At 41.0% G+C, this 17,979-nt stretch overlaps 1 protein-coding gene across 1 annotated transcript in view; it reads left to right on the top strand.

Moving 5' to 3' along the window:
• Window positions 1–3,312: 3,312 nt before the first annotated feature.
• Window positions 3,313–17,979, top strand: part of Dop1R2 (dopamine receptor 2) — a 323,217-nt gene continuing 308,550 nt past the window's right edge. The window contains exons 1-2 of the mRNA XM_019058999.2: window positions 3,313–5,477; window positions 7,912–9,579. Of these exons, the coding sequence (XP_018914544.1) occupies window positions 8,393–9,579 (1,187 nt within the window). The 5' untranslated portion in view covers window positions 3,313–5,477; window positions 7,912–8,392. The remainder of the gene's footprint in view (window positions 5,478–7,911; window positions 9,580–17,979) is intronic.

Here is a 17,979-nt window from a genome sequence, read left to right as displayed (position 1 = left end):
AAAAAAAAAATTAAATTTTCCAGATGTTTTGAATGCAACAATTCGCAAGTATTTTGTGCTGAAAGTAGAAAAAGAAACAAAATTATTCCGCAGAAATTGATGGAAAAATTCTTTATGGAAGCTTCAAAATGCGTCCAACTAGTCGTATAAATTCTAAAATTTCTCGGGGGATGCCCCTCGGACCACCCCCCCTTCCGTGCTTGGGGCCCGGAACTTAAAACTGGTACCAGGGCCCGAGATGGGATGTGGCGAGCCTGCCAACACCTCTTTCTCTCTCAATTTCTCATTTCCATATTGTCAATATTATTTTACATACCGACTAAAATATAACGCTTGTACCAAGTCACTGTTGCTTATTTTACGTGTGGGTGTAAACTACTGGACAAAAAAAGTGCGCGGACAAAAAATCGTTGCCAAAATGTCCTGAAACCGTTTAAACATTCGGACGTGATCATTTTTTTCCAGGGAATATTCTTCGCATTATGTTCTATCACACTTAAAAAATCCAAAGAAACATATTCAAAACTTCCTCAATAATGAAAACTCGACTTCGTTCGATCTAAAAAAAAAGAAGAAAAAAAAACGAGAAAAAAACCTGGTACAGGTGATCGAAACAGCCTGTGTTTGATTTTCATTTTCCTTGAGAATATTTAGCGAAAAATAAACTGGTCTTTCAGTCAAGTATTATTTTATTTTTCTCAATTCTAACAGGTAACAACCTGTGAGAATTAAAATGCCTACAGTTATCAAAACATTCAAGTAAGAAAGAAGTCAAGTTAACTGCGTGTTTTTCATTCAGAACTCCGAAGTGAGAGCTCCTTCAGAACGTGGGTTATACAACTCGTGTAGAGAGGCTATAAAATAAGTATAATCACGCTATTTGAAGGCGCTTCAACGTGGAGAGCACGGGAGACTTTGCCACATGAGATTTCCGAAATCATCCTAGGGTGGTTGGCTTACTTTATTATTGCAAAGCCCCCCATTGCGGGCGTGCTTGGACGTGGTTTTGCGACAAAGCACGTTGATTTAGTATGATATATGACAAGACGGATTTTAAACATAAATTTCACAGGTTTACTCTTGTAAAAAATTAAAATTTTTGAGTCAATCTTGCAACCTTGAAATGGAGATACGTCCCTTCGTCCGGGGAGCGATGAATTGTGGTACTGCCCCAATTAATTAGTCTACGAACCTGAAAATGTTCCGGTACAACCATAATTAATTAGAAATATCCACAAAAAAAGAAGAAAAATAAGGAAAAGACACTTAATGGGGTAGTAGCCAGGGCCGGATTTACCTACTTTTCGCCGATGGGCCGCCTGTATTTTGCCGCTCCTTTCTCATTCGTTTTGAAACATCAATAAAAACCATCAAGTGAACGTGCTGGAGGGAGAAAGGTGCATAAGACGCGTTTACTCGTGTAAGACACATATTTTGCGAAAGCCCTGTCAACACTATAAGCAAAAGTTCACGGAACTTTACGCGAAAGTTAAGTTCCGTAAACCTATCTCTGTGTAGACAAGGCATTCCATTTGTAAGAAATAAACGAAAAAATTATGAAAGAAAAAACGTAAATGTGGATCAATGATTTTAACACTGTGAAACTCTAATTTTCACCATAAGAAAGTAAAATAACTATCCTAATACTAAGCGTCAGAATCAGGGACCTAGGTCGTTTTTTCGGGGAAAAAAAGGGAAAAGAGGACTAAATATAATTTCGCGACGAAATTTCCAGCGATTTCAAGTAAAACCGTTCGTAAAATTATTGTAAATTTTTCAGAGAATCTGTGCGCCGATTTTTTAAAAAGATAAGCCCAAATTGAAGCATTTACTGTGGTTCGCAAAATTGCAACCGAGGGAAATAAGCTCCTGGTTATTTGGAACCATCTTTATTTGAGTTCGTTTACGGCAGGCGTGACATACAACTATTTGACCACGGGCTGAAAGCATGTTGCAGCTTCGCCGGATTGAAGGCGCGTCAAACTGCGAAGATGTCTTGACCGCCTTGCGAACTCTGGCGGGTAGGACGAACGCTAAAATCGTTCGACACTCAGACGATGCGTCATTATTTATGACTCCCATCTAATTTTCACCATAAGAAACTAAAATAACTATCCTAATACTAAGCTTCAGAATCAGGGACCTAGGTCGTTTTTTCGGGGGGAAAAAAAGGGAAAAGAGGACTAAATATAATTTCGCGACGAAATTTCCAGCGATTTCAAGTAAAACCGTTCGTAAAATTATTGTAAATTTTTCAGAGAATCTGTGCGCCGATTTTTCAAAAATATTGACGAATATTGAAGCAATAACTGTGGTTCGCAACGTTGCAATCGAGGAAAATAAGCTCATTTTCGCGTGGAACCATCGATATTTGAGTTCGTTTACGGCAGGCGTGACAAAAAACGATTTGACCACGGCTAGCATGTTGTAAGCATGTTGCAGCTTCGCCGGATTGAAGGCGCGTCAAACTGCGAAGATGTCTTGACCGCCTTGCCGACCCTAGCGGGTGGGACGAGATTTTTTAAAAAGATAAGCCCAAATTGAAGCATTAACTATGATTCGCAAAATTGCAACCGAGGGAAATAAGCTCCTGGTTATTTGGAACCATCTTTATTTGAGTTCGTTTACGGCAGGCTTGACATACAAATATTTGACCACGGCTGTAAGCATGTTGCAGCTTCGCCGGATTGAAGGCGCGTCAAACTGCGAAGAAATGCCGCCTCGCCGCGCAGCCCGCACTTCGTTCGGCGGAATGCGTGAAGTATTCATGCAGTCTTGTAGGCGCTATGCATTTCTCGCCAACCGCTGCTGTTTTGACGCAATGCGTAGTATTCATGCGGTCTTGTAGGTGCTAATATGTGTTACATGCCGACTTCTTCGCCGAGGGTTTCTCCTTTTTATCTCAAGTCCTCGTCATCAATGCTCTCTGTGCCGCGCTGCTCCAGGCCAAATTGCGTGTTTGATTTCTATCTTAACTCGACTAATTAAAGGAGCTGTCTCTTGTATCACCCAAAGACGAGGAACTTAGAAATTACTACACCGAAAAAAATAATACGCTGTTTTAGCACCTAGGATGTCAAAAATGTGTCTGGTGATCCCAAGATGCTGCCTTAACTGCTTACACAGTTAAATTTGCATTCACAGGATGTAAAGTTAACTACGGAGGCAGTAAAGACAACAACTTCTGATCACCAGACACATTTTTGACATCCTAGGTGCTAAAACAGCATATTATTTTTTTCGGTGTATACTCTCAGGAAATGAGAGATTTTGTAGCCTTCTCTGGTTTGTAATTTTTTTTAAATCGTTTTTTCTTTTTTTTTTTTTGTATACCTACATTTAAAAAAAATTGCAAAATTTGCGGCCATGGGTCGCGGCCCATGTGGCCACCCTCTAAATCTGGCCCTGGTAGTAGCACAATGGAGATGTTGCATGTGTGAGGAATTTGCGATTTGACTATTTATTCTTATATAAAAGTTCGCGAGAAACATGATGGTGCCACTGGTTTTTTCTGAAATCAACTTCCAAGCTCAAAAAAAGCTCTCAAGTTGAGGCCAAAATGGAGGGGATATCCCACGCTATCCTGAGAGTCCACGTCTACATCAAGACGAACTCTCCATGCAAAGATAGGAGCAAATACATTAGCAGGGCTGCCACTTTATTTTTGGACTCCACAACTGAAAACACGGCAACCCTGCTAATGTATTTTCTCTCTATTTTAGCATGGAGAGTTCGTCTTGACGTAGAGGTGGACTCTCAGGATAGCGGGGGATATTCCCTCCATTTTGGCCTCAACTTGAGAGCTTTTTTTGAGCTTGGGAGTTGATTTCAGAGAAAACCAGTGGCCTCATCGTCTTTCTCGCAAACTTTTACATAAGAATCAAATCTCCATTACAGGGGATAGTCCCAAACATTATTCTTACCGCGATGTTTCAAGCTGCAAAAAGTCATGACAAAATAAGAATCCCGGAGTCTTCCTTTCGACTTTTATGCAACCCAATTTTTCTGGAAACGCAAAGGGAGACCATGCCGTAGGCGGAGCAAAGTCTTCGCAGCTCAAGAAACTTAAGAAAATGGAGGCATTAAGTGCAAGCACCCCTCGCCCTCATCGCACAACCCCCGCGGAGAAGACGGGGAAGGGGTTGGAAGGTGCGTCCGTGTCGCGGCCCGGAGGCATCACGTCGCCTCCTTGCGTGCGGATATTTTTAGAATCGCCGAGAATGAAATTAATAAAACTTTCGCCCGCGCGATCAGAGATCCGCACGAGCGCAAGGGTTGCGGGTCGCACAGTGGATCGAGTCAATAAGAGAGGCCGGACAAAATTTAGAAACTTCAAATGCTTATAACTCCGTTCATACAGAACTTTGAGGCGCTAAAAGTGGTCCCATTGGTCTACTCGTGGAAAAAGCTCAAACTTTCATTTTATCAATAACTAAATAATAACACTAAAATGCAATTTTAGAAACCCAAATCATTGGACTTGATTTTACGTATTTTCATATATTTTTTTTTTTACAATTTTTAAAATTAATTACTATGACTTTTATTTTATTTTCAAATTTATGACTTTTCCTTTCAACATATTTTCATTTTTTCGTAGAGAAGAACTCTCTTCTAGAGGCACCATTTAAAATATAAAATGTGACGAATTAAACATCAAAATAGACCACTGGACAAAGTACGAATTTAAGCATTTTGATACATGTTTCTCAACCAAAATTTCACGTAAAACACGATTCTTGCATTGAAAATTACTGAAATTAACTCCTAACTAAGGTATAAGCGTTTTAATTTTACATTGGTTACGGGAAATTCAAATTGCACGCATAAGAAGTGCAATACTCTACGTGAGTCAAATCGCGTCCCACGACAACTTTTTGGCAGACTTCTCAATTGAGCATTGTTCCTTTCCCACGAGCATTGTTCCTTTCCCGTCCTTTATTGGTCGTAATGGACAGCACATTTTCGGAATTTACATAATATAAATTGAGAAGTAGAGCAAGAAATCATCAGAAAGCGTTATAGTACGTAACTCTTACGGTGGTATGGTAACTCTTTGAAGATTAATGCGAAAAAATTCGAGTGATTATCATTTCTACTAAAAATATGACCGAAAAATGTGTAGTCTGTCACGGCGACATAACTATTCTAGCTATCGTGAAACCACCCTTAGCTTCGTACCTTGTCTAGTGGTCCATTTGCAGTTTTAGTCAAAAATTTCATGTCCGACCACTCTAATTGACTCGAACCACTGTGCGCCGTCGGGTCGGGATACCGCCCGCGCGACTCGGGTGCTCTGCGGGTCCCGGCAGTCGCGGCGCACTCGTCAATCCCCTCGGTCCTACTCGCTTTCGGTCGCGGTTCTCTCCGCGCTTCGCGCGTGTTTTTTCTCGTCCGCGCGGGTCGCTTTGATGCCGGCCAACAGGCGTGAAATGGGGAATCCTTCCGCTCCTTTTTGATGTGATTCTCTCCGAACGGTATTTTTCCGTGATTGATCCATTCGTTACTCGTCGATTTTCTCATGCCTTCATTCTCCTGAACTCCTTTTTAAAATGTACATTTTATTCATGCCTCACGTTCGATTGAATTTTATCGCGCTTGACCGACCGAAATTTTTTGAATTGCGATTGGTTGGAAATGTAATGGGGGAGGGCGTGACTCAAACCCAACAAACAAAAGAAGAAACCTCTGCGTTTTTTTTTTTTTTTTTTTATTTTTTTTTTTTTTTTTTAATCCAATTCACTCTTTAAAACATGTCGCAGAACGTTTTTATGCACGATATTTGCAGCGTTCAATGAAAGAGAATCCAATTTGAATGGGTCGCTCATTGAAGTGGTTCGAAGGTTCTCTGGTTGATTCATTGAGAGAACATTTCTGTGCCCAACCTCTTGCCTCTAATGAACTCTTCGATATTTTATTTGTTCATTTTTGATCAACAGACCTGAAGTAGGTTAGAATTATCATCTGCGCAATATTTACTGCAAAAAGTAGGGTGAAATTGCAGAATGGAACCAAGTGACACTTGATTTCTTTCAAGATTGCTAAATAATAAAATTTAACTCTTAGAAAGACATTAAATTCATGTAAATTTACAATAACGCCGATGTGCATTCAGTCATTCAGTCTAAGAGCAGAACTCTTGTTCAGGAAAAAAAGAAAGGCTTACTTTTGATAAATTATGGGAATAAAAAACCTTTCAGTGATTAATGTAAACTGCATGTACAACATGTTAATATAGCACTAACGATATCCCTTAGTATTGAAAATAGGACGGAAACCAAAAATTAAACCACCAGAGCAGAATTCTTTTTTCCTTTTTAAGGAGTAGAAAGCACAAACAAAGAGAGGTAATGATTGAATCATGCGAATAAATAGGGATAAAAAAAATGGCACACACATTTTTAGACAACTATACCTGGAATAAGCTACCTGTCATGACATTACCCATTAAACGCCAATTAATTATGCAACAATGATTTTTGTAATAATTTCGCTTATTTGTGTCAGTGCGAGGATTTTCGTTCATTACTCGCTTGACGATGTAGCCTACTATCAAAAATCGCACTTATGATCTTGATCAAAAATTGAACCGACTTGAAATGATGCAGGTCTAATTCTCGGAGGAAAAAATTAGATTTCATAAGAACCTCCAGCGTTGTTTTCAATTAAAATATCTCTCAGGCGGGGTGCTGAACGCTACGCCAGCGAATTTTATAGGAAGAGGAAGAGAGAGAGAGACCCCACCACAATGATTTTTAAAACTGTTTAAAGCCGGAAGATAATTATTTTTTAGAAGTTAGATGGGAGAAAAATGCAAAGCAGGGGGGGGATCTTGATAATAAATTCAAGTTTAGTTCCCTGCGACTGAACTCTCTTTTTTTCTATAAACACTCGAAAACCGCTCTGTTGTTTGCTGGAATTGCTGCGAGAATGTGTTGCATTTAAAGTGTTCAAGCTCACCTCCACTGAAAAGACTTGATCCCTCCATTCAACTTTCTTTGAAAGTAATTCTAAATCCACTTTCATTGATTTTTCCTCAATGAACTACATCGGTAGTATTAGTACTAGTATGCATTACTAAATTAGCTTTGAAGGATAAACACAGGATCTTCTTAATTTCTGTAAATATTTTTCTAAGAAAATTACCTTTATCCCCTGAAGAAATTATTTTATAAGAAAATGTAAAATAAATGTCGAAGTGAAACGTCAAAGATACTTTTCTCAGGCATTAAAATCTATCTTTTTCATTATAATGAAAACCTGATAGCACATCATTCAGAATTCACAGGAGATAAGATACTTTCTTTTTGGGATCATTCGTACAAGGCATCATAAAGTCGATAATGAGTATCAGATGTCTTTGGCTCGATAGGATGTTAGTTTGCAACTCTGAAAGGAGGCTAAAATTATTTAATTTATTTACCTTTCTGGGAAAATGCAGGCATGAGAAAATTTCACCAAGTTTTGAATTTGAAGACTGCAGTCAGTGATCGCATTTTAAGTGTTTTCCCCTTTGAAATTAATCGACCACTGAGATTTAATTAAGCAGAACGGATTCTAGTACAAAACGAAGTGTAAAAAGAAACAAAATTCCACAAAAACCTACCTAATTTCATCAGTAGTTATACATTTTTTCCAAACTCCCTTAAAATGAGGAAATCCTTCTTCTGTTAAATTTTGTGCTAAATTGCACTTTTTCGCGGTTAAGAGAAAAGGAGAGGAGTTTGCCAAGATGCGCGGGTATCATTGAAAGGAAATATGAATGGCACCTGCATTTGATGCTATGAAGACACGCCGCTACCAAGATGCGTGTGATGCCTGTAGGGCAATCAGTCGAAATTTCTGCTCCCTAAATTCAAGATAAAATTCGGAGAAAATCACTTCATCTAAATTGCGAATATATTTTTCTAGGTTCCGCGCAGTGATATTAAGTTTCAAGAATGTTCAAGTGGTACTTTTTGGACATTAAAGTCAAGAAATTCTAAATGTGACGGATCAATCAGATCATATTGTTGCTAAACAAATGAACCAGACATAGGTAGTTTACAAATTCATTAACTATAAAGGTCTGGTCTCACATCTGACATTTAAAAAGTTCCGGCACTCATGTAACAACGAGCAAGTTTGATCGGTTAATTCATTTGGATTCAGTGGCGTTACAGTTTCGAACAGCGATGATGATAGAAGTGTGGAAACGACAGCCATGAGAGCATGAAGAAGATATGTTGCGGAGCCTCCAATGCAGGGCGACCAGAGCGCTATCGGTGGCGATGACCCGAACTACCCCTCGACATCAATCTAGTTGTCGCCGACGTCGCCAGAGAGCGTGCCCTACACACTGCGACCAACCACTCGCTGAACCAGTGAAACGGAGGAAACTCGCCAGGAGAGGATGCGGGAGTCGGGGTTGATCCTCACCGACGAGGACGACTGGCCACTCTTCGTCTGGAACCGGTCCGAAAACGGCTCCCTCTACGAGTGGACGTTCGACACCAACGCTACCCGCAACGCCAGCGACCTCTGGTGGGGCGTGGACCAAGACAAAGCCGCGCTCGCCGGCCTCCTTCTCCTTTTCTCCATGGTCACCATCTTCGGCAACCTCCTAGTCGTCGCCGCCGTGGCCAGAGAGCGCTACCTCCACACGGCGACCAACTACTTCGTGACGTCCCTCGCCATCGCCGACTGCCTCGTCGGCCTCGTCGTCATGCCCTTCTCGGCCATGTACGAAGTCCTCGAGCACAACTGGGTGCTCGGCCTCACCTGGTGCGACATCTGGCGGTCGCTGGACGTACTCTTCTCGACCGCCTCGATCCTCAACCTGTGCGTCATCTCGCTGGACCGGTACTGGGCCATCACCGACCCCTTCACGTACCCGACCCGGATGTCGAGGAACCGGGCTTGCTTCCTCATCGCCGGGGTTTGGATCTGTTCCGGGACGATCTCGTTCCCGGCCATCGTGTGGTGGCGCGCCGTGCGCATGGATAAGATCCCGGACAACAAGTGCCCGTTCACCGATAGCCTAGGGTACCTGATATTCTCGTCTACGATCTCGTTTTATTTACCGTTGGTTGTAATGGTGTTCACGTATTATAAGATCTACCGGGCGGCGGTTGCGCAGACGAGGTCGCTGAAGTTGGGCACGAAGCAAGTGATGTCGGCGGGGGAGATGGCTTTGACCTTGAGGATCCACCGCGGTGGGGACGCGAGGCACATCTGCGCGGCGCTCAACCAGGCTGAGGACGGGGATCTGGAGCCGGGCGGTGGTGCTAACGGCCTCTCGCGGCAGCCGAGCGCGGCTTCGAGGACGCTCCACCGCGGGCAGATGGGCAAGAACTTCTCGCTGTCGCGGAAGCTCTCCAAGTTCGCCAAGGAGAAGAAGGCGGCCAAGACGCTGGGTATCGTCATGGGCGTCTTCATTATCTGCTGGCTCCCGTTCTTCATCGTCAATTTGCTCTCGGGGTTCTGCTCGCAGTGTATCTGGGAGGAGGAGCTCGTGTCCAGTATCGTCACGTGGCTCGGCTGGCTCAACTCCGGCATGAACCCGGTCATCTACGCCTGCTGGAGTCGTGATTTTCGCAGGTAAGGCCTCGACTGCTTTCAGCATGAGTTTTGAAACGCACTGGAAAAAAAACACAATGGATCTAGAGTCCAGACTCTTGAAAACATTGACAAGAAAAAGGACTCTTGATTCCATCAGATTTAAGCTTAAATCAAGAACCAAGTCTCTTAATTTGAGCGGATTTCCTTTTGATTGAAGCTTAAATCTGATTGAATCGAGAGTCCTTTTTCTTGTCAACGTTTTCAAGAGTCTGGACTCTAGATCCAATGTGTTTTTTTCCAGTGCGCTTATAAGGTCCGAGGTTCAGAGACGACTAGTTGAAAACATTGCTTTTCTCAATTTAAATCCATGATAAGGAACTAAGGAGTACCCTAGTGGAAGTCGACCTTGTGCGACAGGAGGCCACCTCCCGTGCCTCCCATCATCCCCAGTCACCTCGCGTGAGCCCGTGCAGAGATGAGTAAACCATACGCATATTATCGGGAATCCTACACAGAGAAAAAAACTTCGTGCGTGGGACCCGAAGTTGAGGTCATATATGGATCTCTGAAGTTTTCGGATAACGTATCTAAAAACTTGAGGTCGAGCTGTCGAAGTTCGCGTCAGACATCTAAAGTACTTCGATACATATACCGAAGGGTTCGGGTCACACATCTGAAGTGCTCTGGTACATGCCGAAGTGCCTCGATGTCTGACCCGAACTTCGGCAGCTCGACCTCAAGTTTTTAGATACGTGATCCGTAAACTTCAGGCTGCCGTGCTAAAGAAGAACGCCGTATGCACATTGGGAACACGGAACTACACTACTTCGGAACACGAATAGTTGCATCAAGGCGCTACTTATAACGTTCGTCGTTTTACGTCCTGTTTCTGCTAAACAACAAGTACCTATAATAACTCTGCCGTGCTAAGGAGAACGCCGTAGGAACATTCGAGAGTTGCCAAATTTCCTTCGATAAAATGTTCATTTTTGAGGAAAGTTATGAATATATTTCCTTTAAATTTTCAGAATCTTTAGGTGAGATTGCGAACAAAATTATCTGAAAAATTCGGAGGAAAATATTTATAACTTTACAAGGAAATTCGCGTTATATCAAAGGAAATTTGGCAACGCCTGAAGGTTCATACGGCGTTCTTCCTTAGCAGGGAAGTATGGTCCACCGCCTGCCGCACGAAGTCGACCTCCACTAAGATCTCCATCTCCTAGAGGAAGCAATACGCCTTCAAAGTGGCGCGCTCTAATCTTATTTCAAAAATTCTAGGAAAGCGGGTTCATGTAGATACTGTTACTTCCCGCTGGCAAGAAATATCATGGTATGGTAAACAAGATCTCTAAAAGGAACCATGGCAGAAAAATTAATGGTCGTTGGTGTCAGAAAATTATGTTTTTTTTTTTTTTTTTTTTTGCTTTGAAAGCGGGGAGAAAACCGAGTTCCGGCAACTACTGCTCGCATGTGCCAGGGACGGGCGGCCTAGGGTGCGTCAAAAAAAATGAAAGTCTGAAATGTTCCGCTCCCCAGGCGGCAATCGATGACGTTTGGTAAAAAAACATGTTTGCCAAAATTTGGGCCAATTTCAATCATTTTAAATGGTGCCAAAGGTCAATTTTGTGATGAAATTATGATATTTTGGTTTAGACCTCGATTTCGTACAAAAAACTCGATTTTACGCTGAAATCGTGCGTTTACGAGAAATATGTCAAAGAACTCGACTTGTAGAGGATGAAATTTTACACTAGGAGGACGTCTTTGTAACCGATAAAAATCAAATTGAACTAGAAAAACTCAACTCGGTATTTATTTTTTTGGTCCTCAGAATTTCCGAGGTCTTACTAAGTAGAGGTTTAAAAGACTCATTTTTCACGAAAATAAGTCGAAAGAGGGTATAAATGAACTGTAGGCAAGTGTTGAGGATGCAAATGTCATCAGAACTTCCTCAGTTTCAAAAAAAGTTCCAACTATTTTGCACAATCCTCCAAAAAGTGTACGACTCGAGAAGCAGGATCGTGCTATAATAGTAGGGGGAAAGTGCGGTTTGACCGGGAAAAATTGCGTAACAAACTTTCCCTATGTAATCGTCATCAGTAGGTCCCCCTGAACAACTTCCTAAAAGTTAAAAATGGCCCGACCCCGGAATATCCCTCAAAAAAGTTAAAATTGAAAATGGCGGCCGTAATAAGAGGGTCCGGGAAATCGGTATTTTAAAATGCTCATCCTGTCTCATCATGTGAGGTATCATTTCCTATGTAATTTTGGTCGTAGATTTCATAAATAAATTCCGCAAGGCCCTCCGGCCAAAGGGGGCGCTCCAAATCAAAGATGGCGGCCAAATGTGAAAGGCAGGAGGTTGCATTTTTTTAAATATTCACCGAAGGAACAAGGAAAGTGAAGTGTCTTTATTTTCATGTATTTATGGCCAAGAAACTTAAATTTGATGTTATAAATGTATTTAATAAAGGAAATTAAAGGAAACATACGACCACCGAGAGAAACGTAAGCTCAGAAGAGGCCTTGCGGAATTCATTTATGAAATCTACGACCAAAATTACATAGGAAATGATACCTCACATGATGAGACAGGATGAGCATTTTAAAATACCGATTTCCCGGACCCTCTTATTACGGCCGCCATTTTCAATTTTAACTTTTTTGAGGGATATTCCGGGGTCGGGCCATTTTTAACTTTTAGGAAGTTGTTCAGGGGGACCTACTGATGACGATTACATAGGGAAAGTTTGTTACGCAATTTTTCCCGGTCAAACCGCACTTTCCCCCTACTATTATAGCACGATCCTGCTTCTCGAGTCGTACACTTTTTGGAGGATTGTGCAAAATAGTTGGAACTTCTTTTGAAACTGAGGAAGTTCTGATGACATTTGCATCCTCAACACTTGCCTACAGTTCATTTATACCCTCTTTCGACTTATTTTCGTGAAAAATGAGTCTTTTAAACCTCTACTTAGTAAGACCTCGGAAATTCTGAGGACCAAAAAAATAAATACCGAGTTGAGTTTTTCTAGTTCAATTTGATTTTTATCGGTTACAAAGACGTCCTCCTAGTGTAAAATTTCATCCTCTACAAGTCGAGTTCTTTGACATATTTCTCGTAAACGCACGATTTCAGCGTAAAATCGAGTTTTTTGTACGAAATCGAGGTCTAAACCAAAATATCATAATTTCATCACAAAATTGACCTTTGGCACCATTTAAAATGATTGAAATTGGCCCAAATTTTGGCAAACATGTTTTTTTACCAAACGTCATCGATTGCCGCCTGGGGAGCGGAACATTTCAGACTTTCATTTTTTTTGACGCACCCTAGGGCGGCCAACCCCACCCCTCGCCAGTTGCAATCAGCTGACAGGGGGTTCGAGAGAGCCACCCGCACCCCGCACACACGAGATTGAGGCATGGTCGATGGTCAGCAGCGCGCGAGTGGGTTCGGACCCCGACCACAAACCTTTACACCCCCACAAGTCACAAGGACTGGTGGTTCTCCCGGCGAGATATCCCGACCAGACGAGGCAGGCCCAATCGTTCCTCTCGCGGAAAATTATGTTGAAAAGTTAAAGTTTTCGAAGCAAAAAGTCCAAAATACATTTTTGGTCCCATTAAGAAAAGCAAAAACAAATACGTAGAATCAATTCGCGAAAATTTAGGGGGTGATCTCACGACGACATCTTTTGGCCCGATGGAACTTTGTCTACAAGAATTTAATCAAAAGGATCGGTCGATATAGAATTGTTGTGCCTCATACTCCTTTTGATTGAATTAATTTGTGCATTGTTCCTTTTGGTAAAAACACGCCCTATTTCTCTTTCATATTTATAAGTTTAACATGGAAAAAAGAAAAAGAAATTGGTATAGGAAAGAAGGATGTGTTTGCATTTTGGGCAGGATTTTTTTGATGACGTAGCACGTAGGTCGGCACGGACTGATTTATCATCAATCTTCTTGGAAATGGTGTAGTCTAGAGAAAAAAGTCATTCCAAATAAAGTGTTTGAAATTGTATCACGAATGGATTTAACCAAAAATCGGACGTTATGGCCCGTTTTCCATACTTCGAATTCCTAATCTTGCCGTAATATCAACGCCATGTTTTATCGACCTGCGTCACGGGGTAAACAATCTTCAAGATGAAAACAACTCCTTTTTTTCTGTATGGGTATAGCATGAATACTCATATGTGACTTGTCTTGAACACGGTCGAAAACATGATCCCGTAACCTACACCGGACGTAGGCGCCGTTGATTCGCTCCCAGAAAACGACGGCAGAGTGACGGGTGTTTCGACACTCGTGCCTAACATCCTGCGTCTTCGATAATTGAAGGCGCGGTTTATGGTGAGGCCTCGGTTTTATACGCGAGAGCTCCACGCGCCGCTTCGGTCCAAGGCGGAAGTTGAATTTGGATTGATGTTTCATTGTGTTTATTGACTGCCCACAATTCGTTTGTTTTACTCGACATAAAAGCTTGTTTGACCAGGCCGGCCCCTCCGAATTGAGAATGTGTATCTGGTGTGTAGATTCTTGGAAATCGCGTGCTTTGCGATATATCGATTCATCTCTCCCTTAAATCTACGGAAAATGATCGATTAGTGGGGTGTTCGCAGCGAACACCTCAATAATCGATTCTTTACCATAGTTTCATATGGGGAATTATCGATAATCGGTCATTCACGCCTCGTCTCTGTACTCTAGTCCCAATTTTCTAATTCAAGCCCAGGATTGTGGTTGACTCGAGACAATAGGAATCTTTTTAAAAAAAGGATGTCCTGAAGATCATTCTTTTTTGGTAAGAGGGTTTGGATAATACGCACCTTCTGAAAAGGTGCTCCTAATTGGACCGCGCTAAGCAGAGAGGAACCACGCAAAATCAGCTATTGCCAACTTTAATTGGGTGGTCTAATTTTATACATGAAAACGATTGTGCGGATTTTCGTGCGAAATTCAGTGATGCTGCATAGTGCGTGGCAAATTCGTGAATATTTTCAAAGGGATCCTCACAAAAGTGCTTTTGTAAAATATTCAACTGCCCAGTTAAATTCGGCAATAGCTGTTGTGGCTTAGTTCCTCTATGATAAACGCGGTTCACTTAATTGTCCCTAATAATTTTCAAGTGTGGTTAAAACACTAAAAATTGGAACAGCAACATGGCGTTTTGCAAATGAAATAGCTTAGCTCAAAATTGACATTGACGCAAACAGTTACATTTTTTTCAAGAACATGAATAATGCAATTCCTGTAAAACATTTTCTTATGTCTGTGAGTATCCAGAGGAGAAAGTCAGTGAAATTTTCAGTCAAAAATATCTACCAGCACTTGGTAAAGATATAATTTACGATTGGATATTTTGCAACATTAAATGCACTTAGGTTCTTTCATTCGGAGATAGACGCACTTTCCAATACATTATTGGGATTGTGGCTGCCTCAAAACCACTTTGTCCATAGATGGTGACGAATTTTTCACCACACTTATCAAAATATTATGAACTAGAGGTGTAATACGAGGTTGTGATATTTTGAAATTACCTTAAATAGTTTTTTCTCCGAGAGTTTCGATTTTCTGTAAATCCTAAGGGATATTAATGTTGGAAACATAATTAACACGTTTTTACCCAATACAAGGGTCACATTAATCAAAGGTTTCTTCCCTATGTACTGTCCCTTTCATTTTACATTAATTTTGATACATCAAAAGTTACAGAGAGAAAAAAAACAGAGATTTTCATGGATTTTTTCAAAATAAAATTGGCAACATTATTTCGGATTAGATTTACACAATCGCATTTTTTTAAAAGGCATTTATTTTTTTTTCTCGTAAGGTCAAGAACACCCGTCAACGAATCCGAATCTACATGAAACACAAAATAATATCAAGGAGATAAATAAACCGAGGAAAACTGAATAACGCGAGGCGGCGAGAAACGTCCGCGTTTTTTGCCGCGATATATTTTCCCGTGTTCCATCTCAAAAAGAGGGAACCAGCGATTACAGCTCGCGAAACACACACATTACGAACTATCATCTCTCTTCTGACGTAAGGGCGCAATTCAACATTCACGCAAGCCCTGGAAAGTATGGAGCAATATGGAAAAGAGGGCTCTTTAAAAAAATGAGATACGCCCTTACGCGAGAAGGGCGACGTTACACGAACAATCCCTTACGATCCCTCAGCTTTAAGCAACAGAAAGGATGTATCTCTATCAAACAGAACTAAGTGCAATATGACGTGAGCTCTGTTATGCACATATTCTTATGGGTCTCAGGGCTCATGTCTTAATGCACATAGTTCCGTTTGGCAAAAATACCGAGCTGGAAACCCTTCTCGAGGTGTATTGAGATCAACTCCAGAAGCAAAGGGAAGGCTATAATTTAACCGGTAGTTATTCCTACAAAGCAAAACTATTAAGGGTAGCAGTAAAAACGATGCACGGACCCTCTCTTCTTTATCTGCGCCCCCCCCCCTTTTCCTCTGAACGATCTGGAGGGAAACTGTGGCAAGGGGGAGGGTTGAAAGGTGAAGGAGGATATGAGACAGTCTTCTCTTTCTTTTTTGGCGCAGCAAGTTGCGATCCGCGCGTCGTGCCGAATGTGAGTTATTGCGCCTGAATTCGAAGTTTCCGTTTTCACAGGCAAAACGAAAGCGATACTCTCGAGAGGAAGGAGCCAATCACAGTGTTTTATAAACTCCTATACTGCCGTTTTCAGAGAAAAACTCTGCACAGTTGATGCTATATTAGTGTCACGTCACATAAAATCGATTATTCTCAATGGTAGCATTGAAATAGTTTATGTCATTGTTATTGTTTGGATCAAATTATAAGTTAAGGAGAATACCTATGATGACGTCATCAATAGTGGCGTTTGTGGAGCGGGCCAATGAGTGGAATCGAACATGACATTTTTTTTACGGAAATTACGAACGTACTGGTTGTAACACTTGATGAACTTGATAGGTGGGTATGTAGCCAAAGTGCTAAAAAAATGCAAGAATTAACTTACATAGACATTTTTCTACTCGATTATAACTTTTGGTCGAAGCATCTCAGCATCTTTTGAGTCAGAAAACTATACATCATCTTTCTAATTTGAATCATATTTAACATATGCGTCACATTATGAATTTTTAAGGGTGCTCCTTGTAGAGTTATTCACTAGGAAACTAACGGGACCCCTTTTTGAACTTTTTTTTCTTGTGTTTACGAAAGTATGAGCTTTGGAAGTTTGCGCATCATGTCCAACCTCTGCCATTGACTTGCTCTATTGACCGCCATATGAGCTTCAAGTGTTGAATGTCTTCAGGTGATGAAAATGTTTTAAAAATGCGACGAACAGAGTATTTTTGTACATATGGGCTACCGAGAAAGCACTCTGAAATTAATTTGTAACATACTGGCTGTAGCTTTTGATGAACTTGATAGGTGGGTATGTAGCCGAAGTGCTAAAAAATATACAAGAATTAACATACATAAAAACTTTTCTACTTGATTATTATTTTTGGTCGAAGCATTTCGGCATCTTTTGAATCAGAAACTTTGTATAAATGCATTATTCACTTTATAATAACAAAAAATTCAAAATTCCTTCCCTCATAACATCCATCCTTTAAGCTTAGATGATCCAATAGTACACCGAAATTTTAAAACTTTTTGAGCAATTAAATTTAAAAATTTAAGGTTTCCTGGTCCCCGACGTAAATAGCCTGGTTGCTGATCATCGTAAATCAAGTAACTTACTAACTAACAACTTTGGTAGGCACTTTGTTGACTGGGTAGAAAAAGCTTCGACCAAAAATAATAATCAAATGAAACAGGTTTTATGCAACAAGCGAATTACATACCGAGATAAGTGGAAATCCGTCTGAACAAGATGAAAGGTCGTTTACAATGAACAATGATTAAAAGGCAGCAATACAAATGACTTAATTTATAGTGATTCAACTTCCATTTGAGCTTTGTTTTATACACTTTTCAGTATCTTGCTCAGGACTTTAGGAGTTGATTTCCAAACTTAATTGCTGTTGCTTTCAACGTGACAAAACACGTGACGTTTAGTTCTCCTTCAAACTTCGTCTAGTGACCCATTTTGTATTCTCGGAATTGAGTTACATTCTCTTGTTTGGAAACCGATGTTTCGGCCAAAACAAGCGGGGGAGCTTTGATACGATCGTGTTCGAGTAGCGCTCAGCTGTTTTCTATGTAGGCACGTTTTTAAGTTCCCCGAACCCCGAAGAAGATTAGTACCGTTGAGATGAATGAACTTGCTCACTACAATTCCAACTATCAATTTTTAGGAAACTACACCACCGCTAACAAAATAACATTTATAAATTTTAGAAAAACGATTATCGTCCTCCGTGCTTTGACATGAAGCATTAAAGAAAGGTTTCACAGATGAATCTATTCTAAATAAGTTA

The sequence above is a fragment of the Bemisia tabaci genome, chromosome 10, assembly GCF_918797505.1.
Source record: "Bemisia tabaci chromosome 10, PGI_BMITA_v3".
In the NCBI taxonomy this organism is placed as follows: Eukaryota; Metazoa; Arthropoda; class Insecta; order Hemiptera; family Aleyrodidae; genus Bemisia; species Bemisia tabaci.
This window is presented reverse-complemented; position numbering and strand designations above follow the sequence as displayed.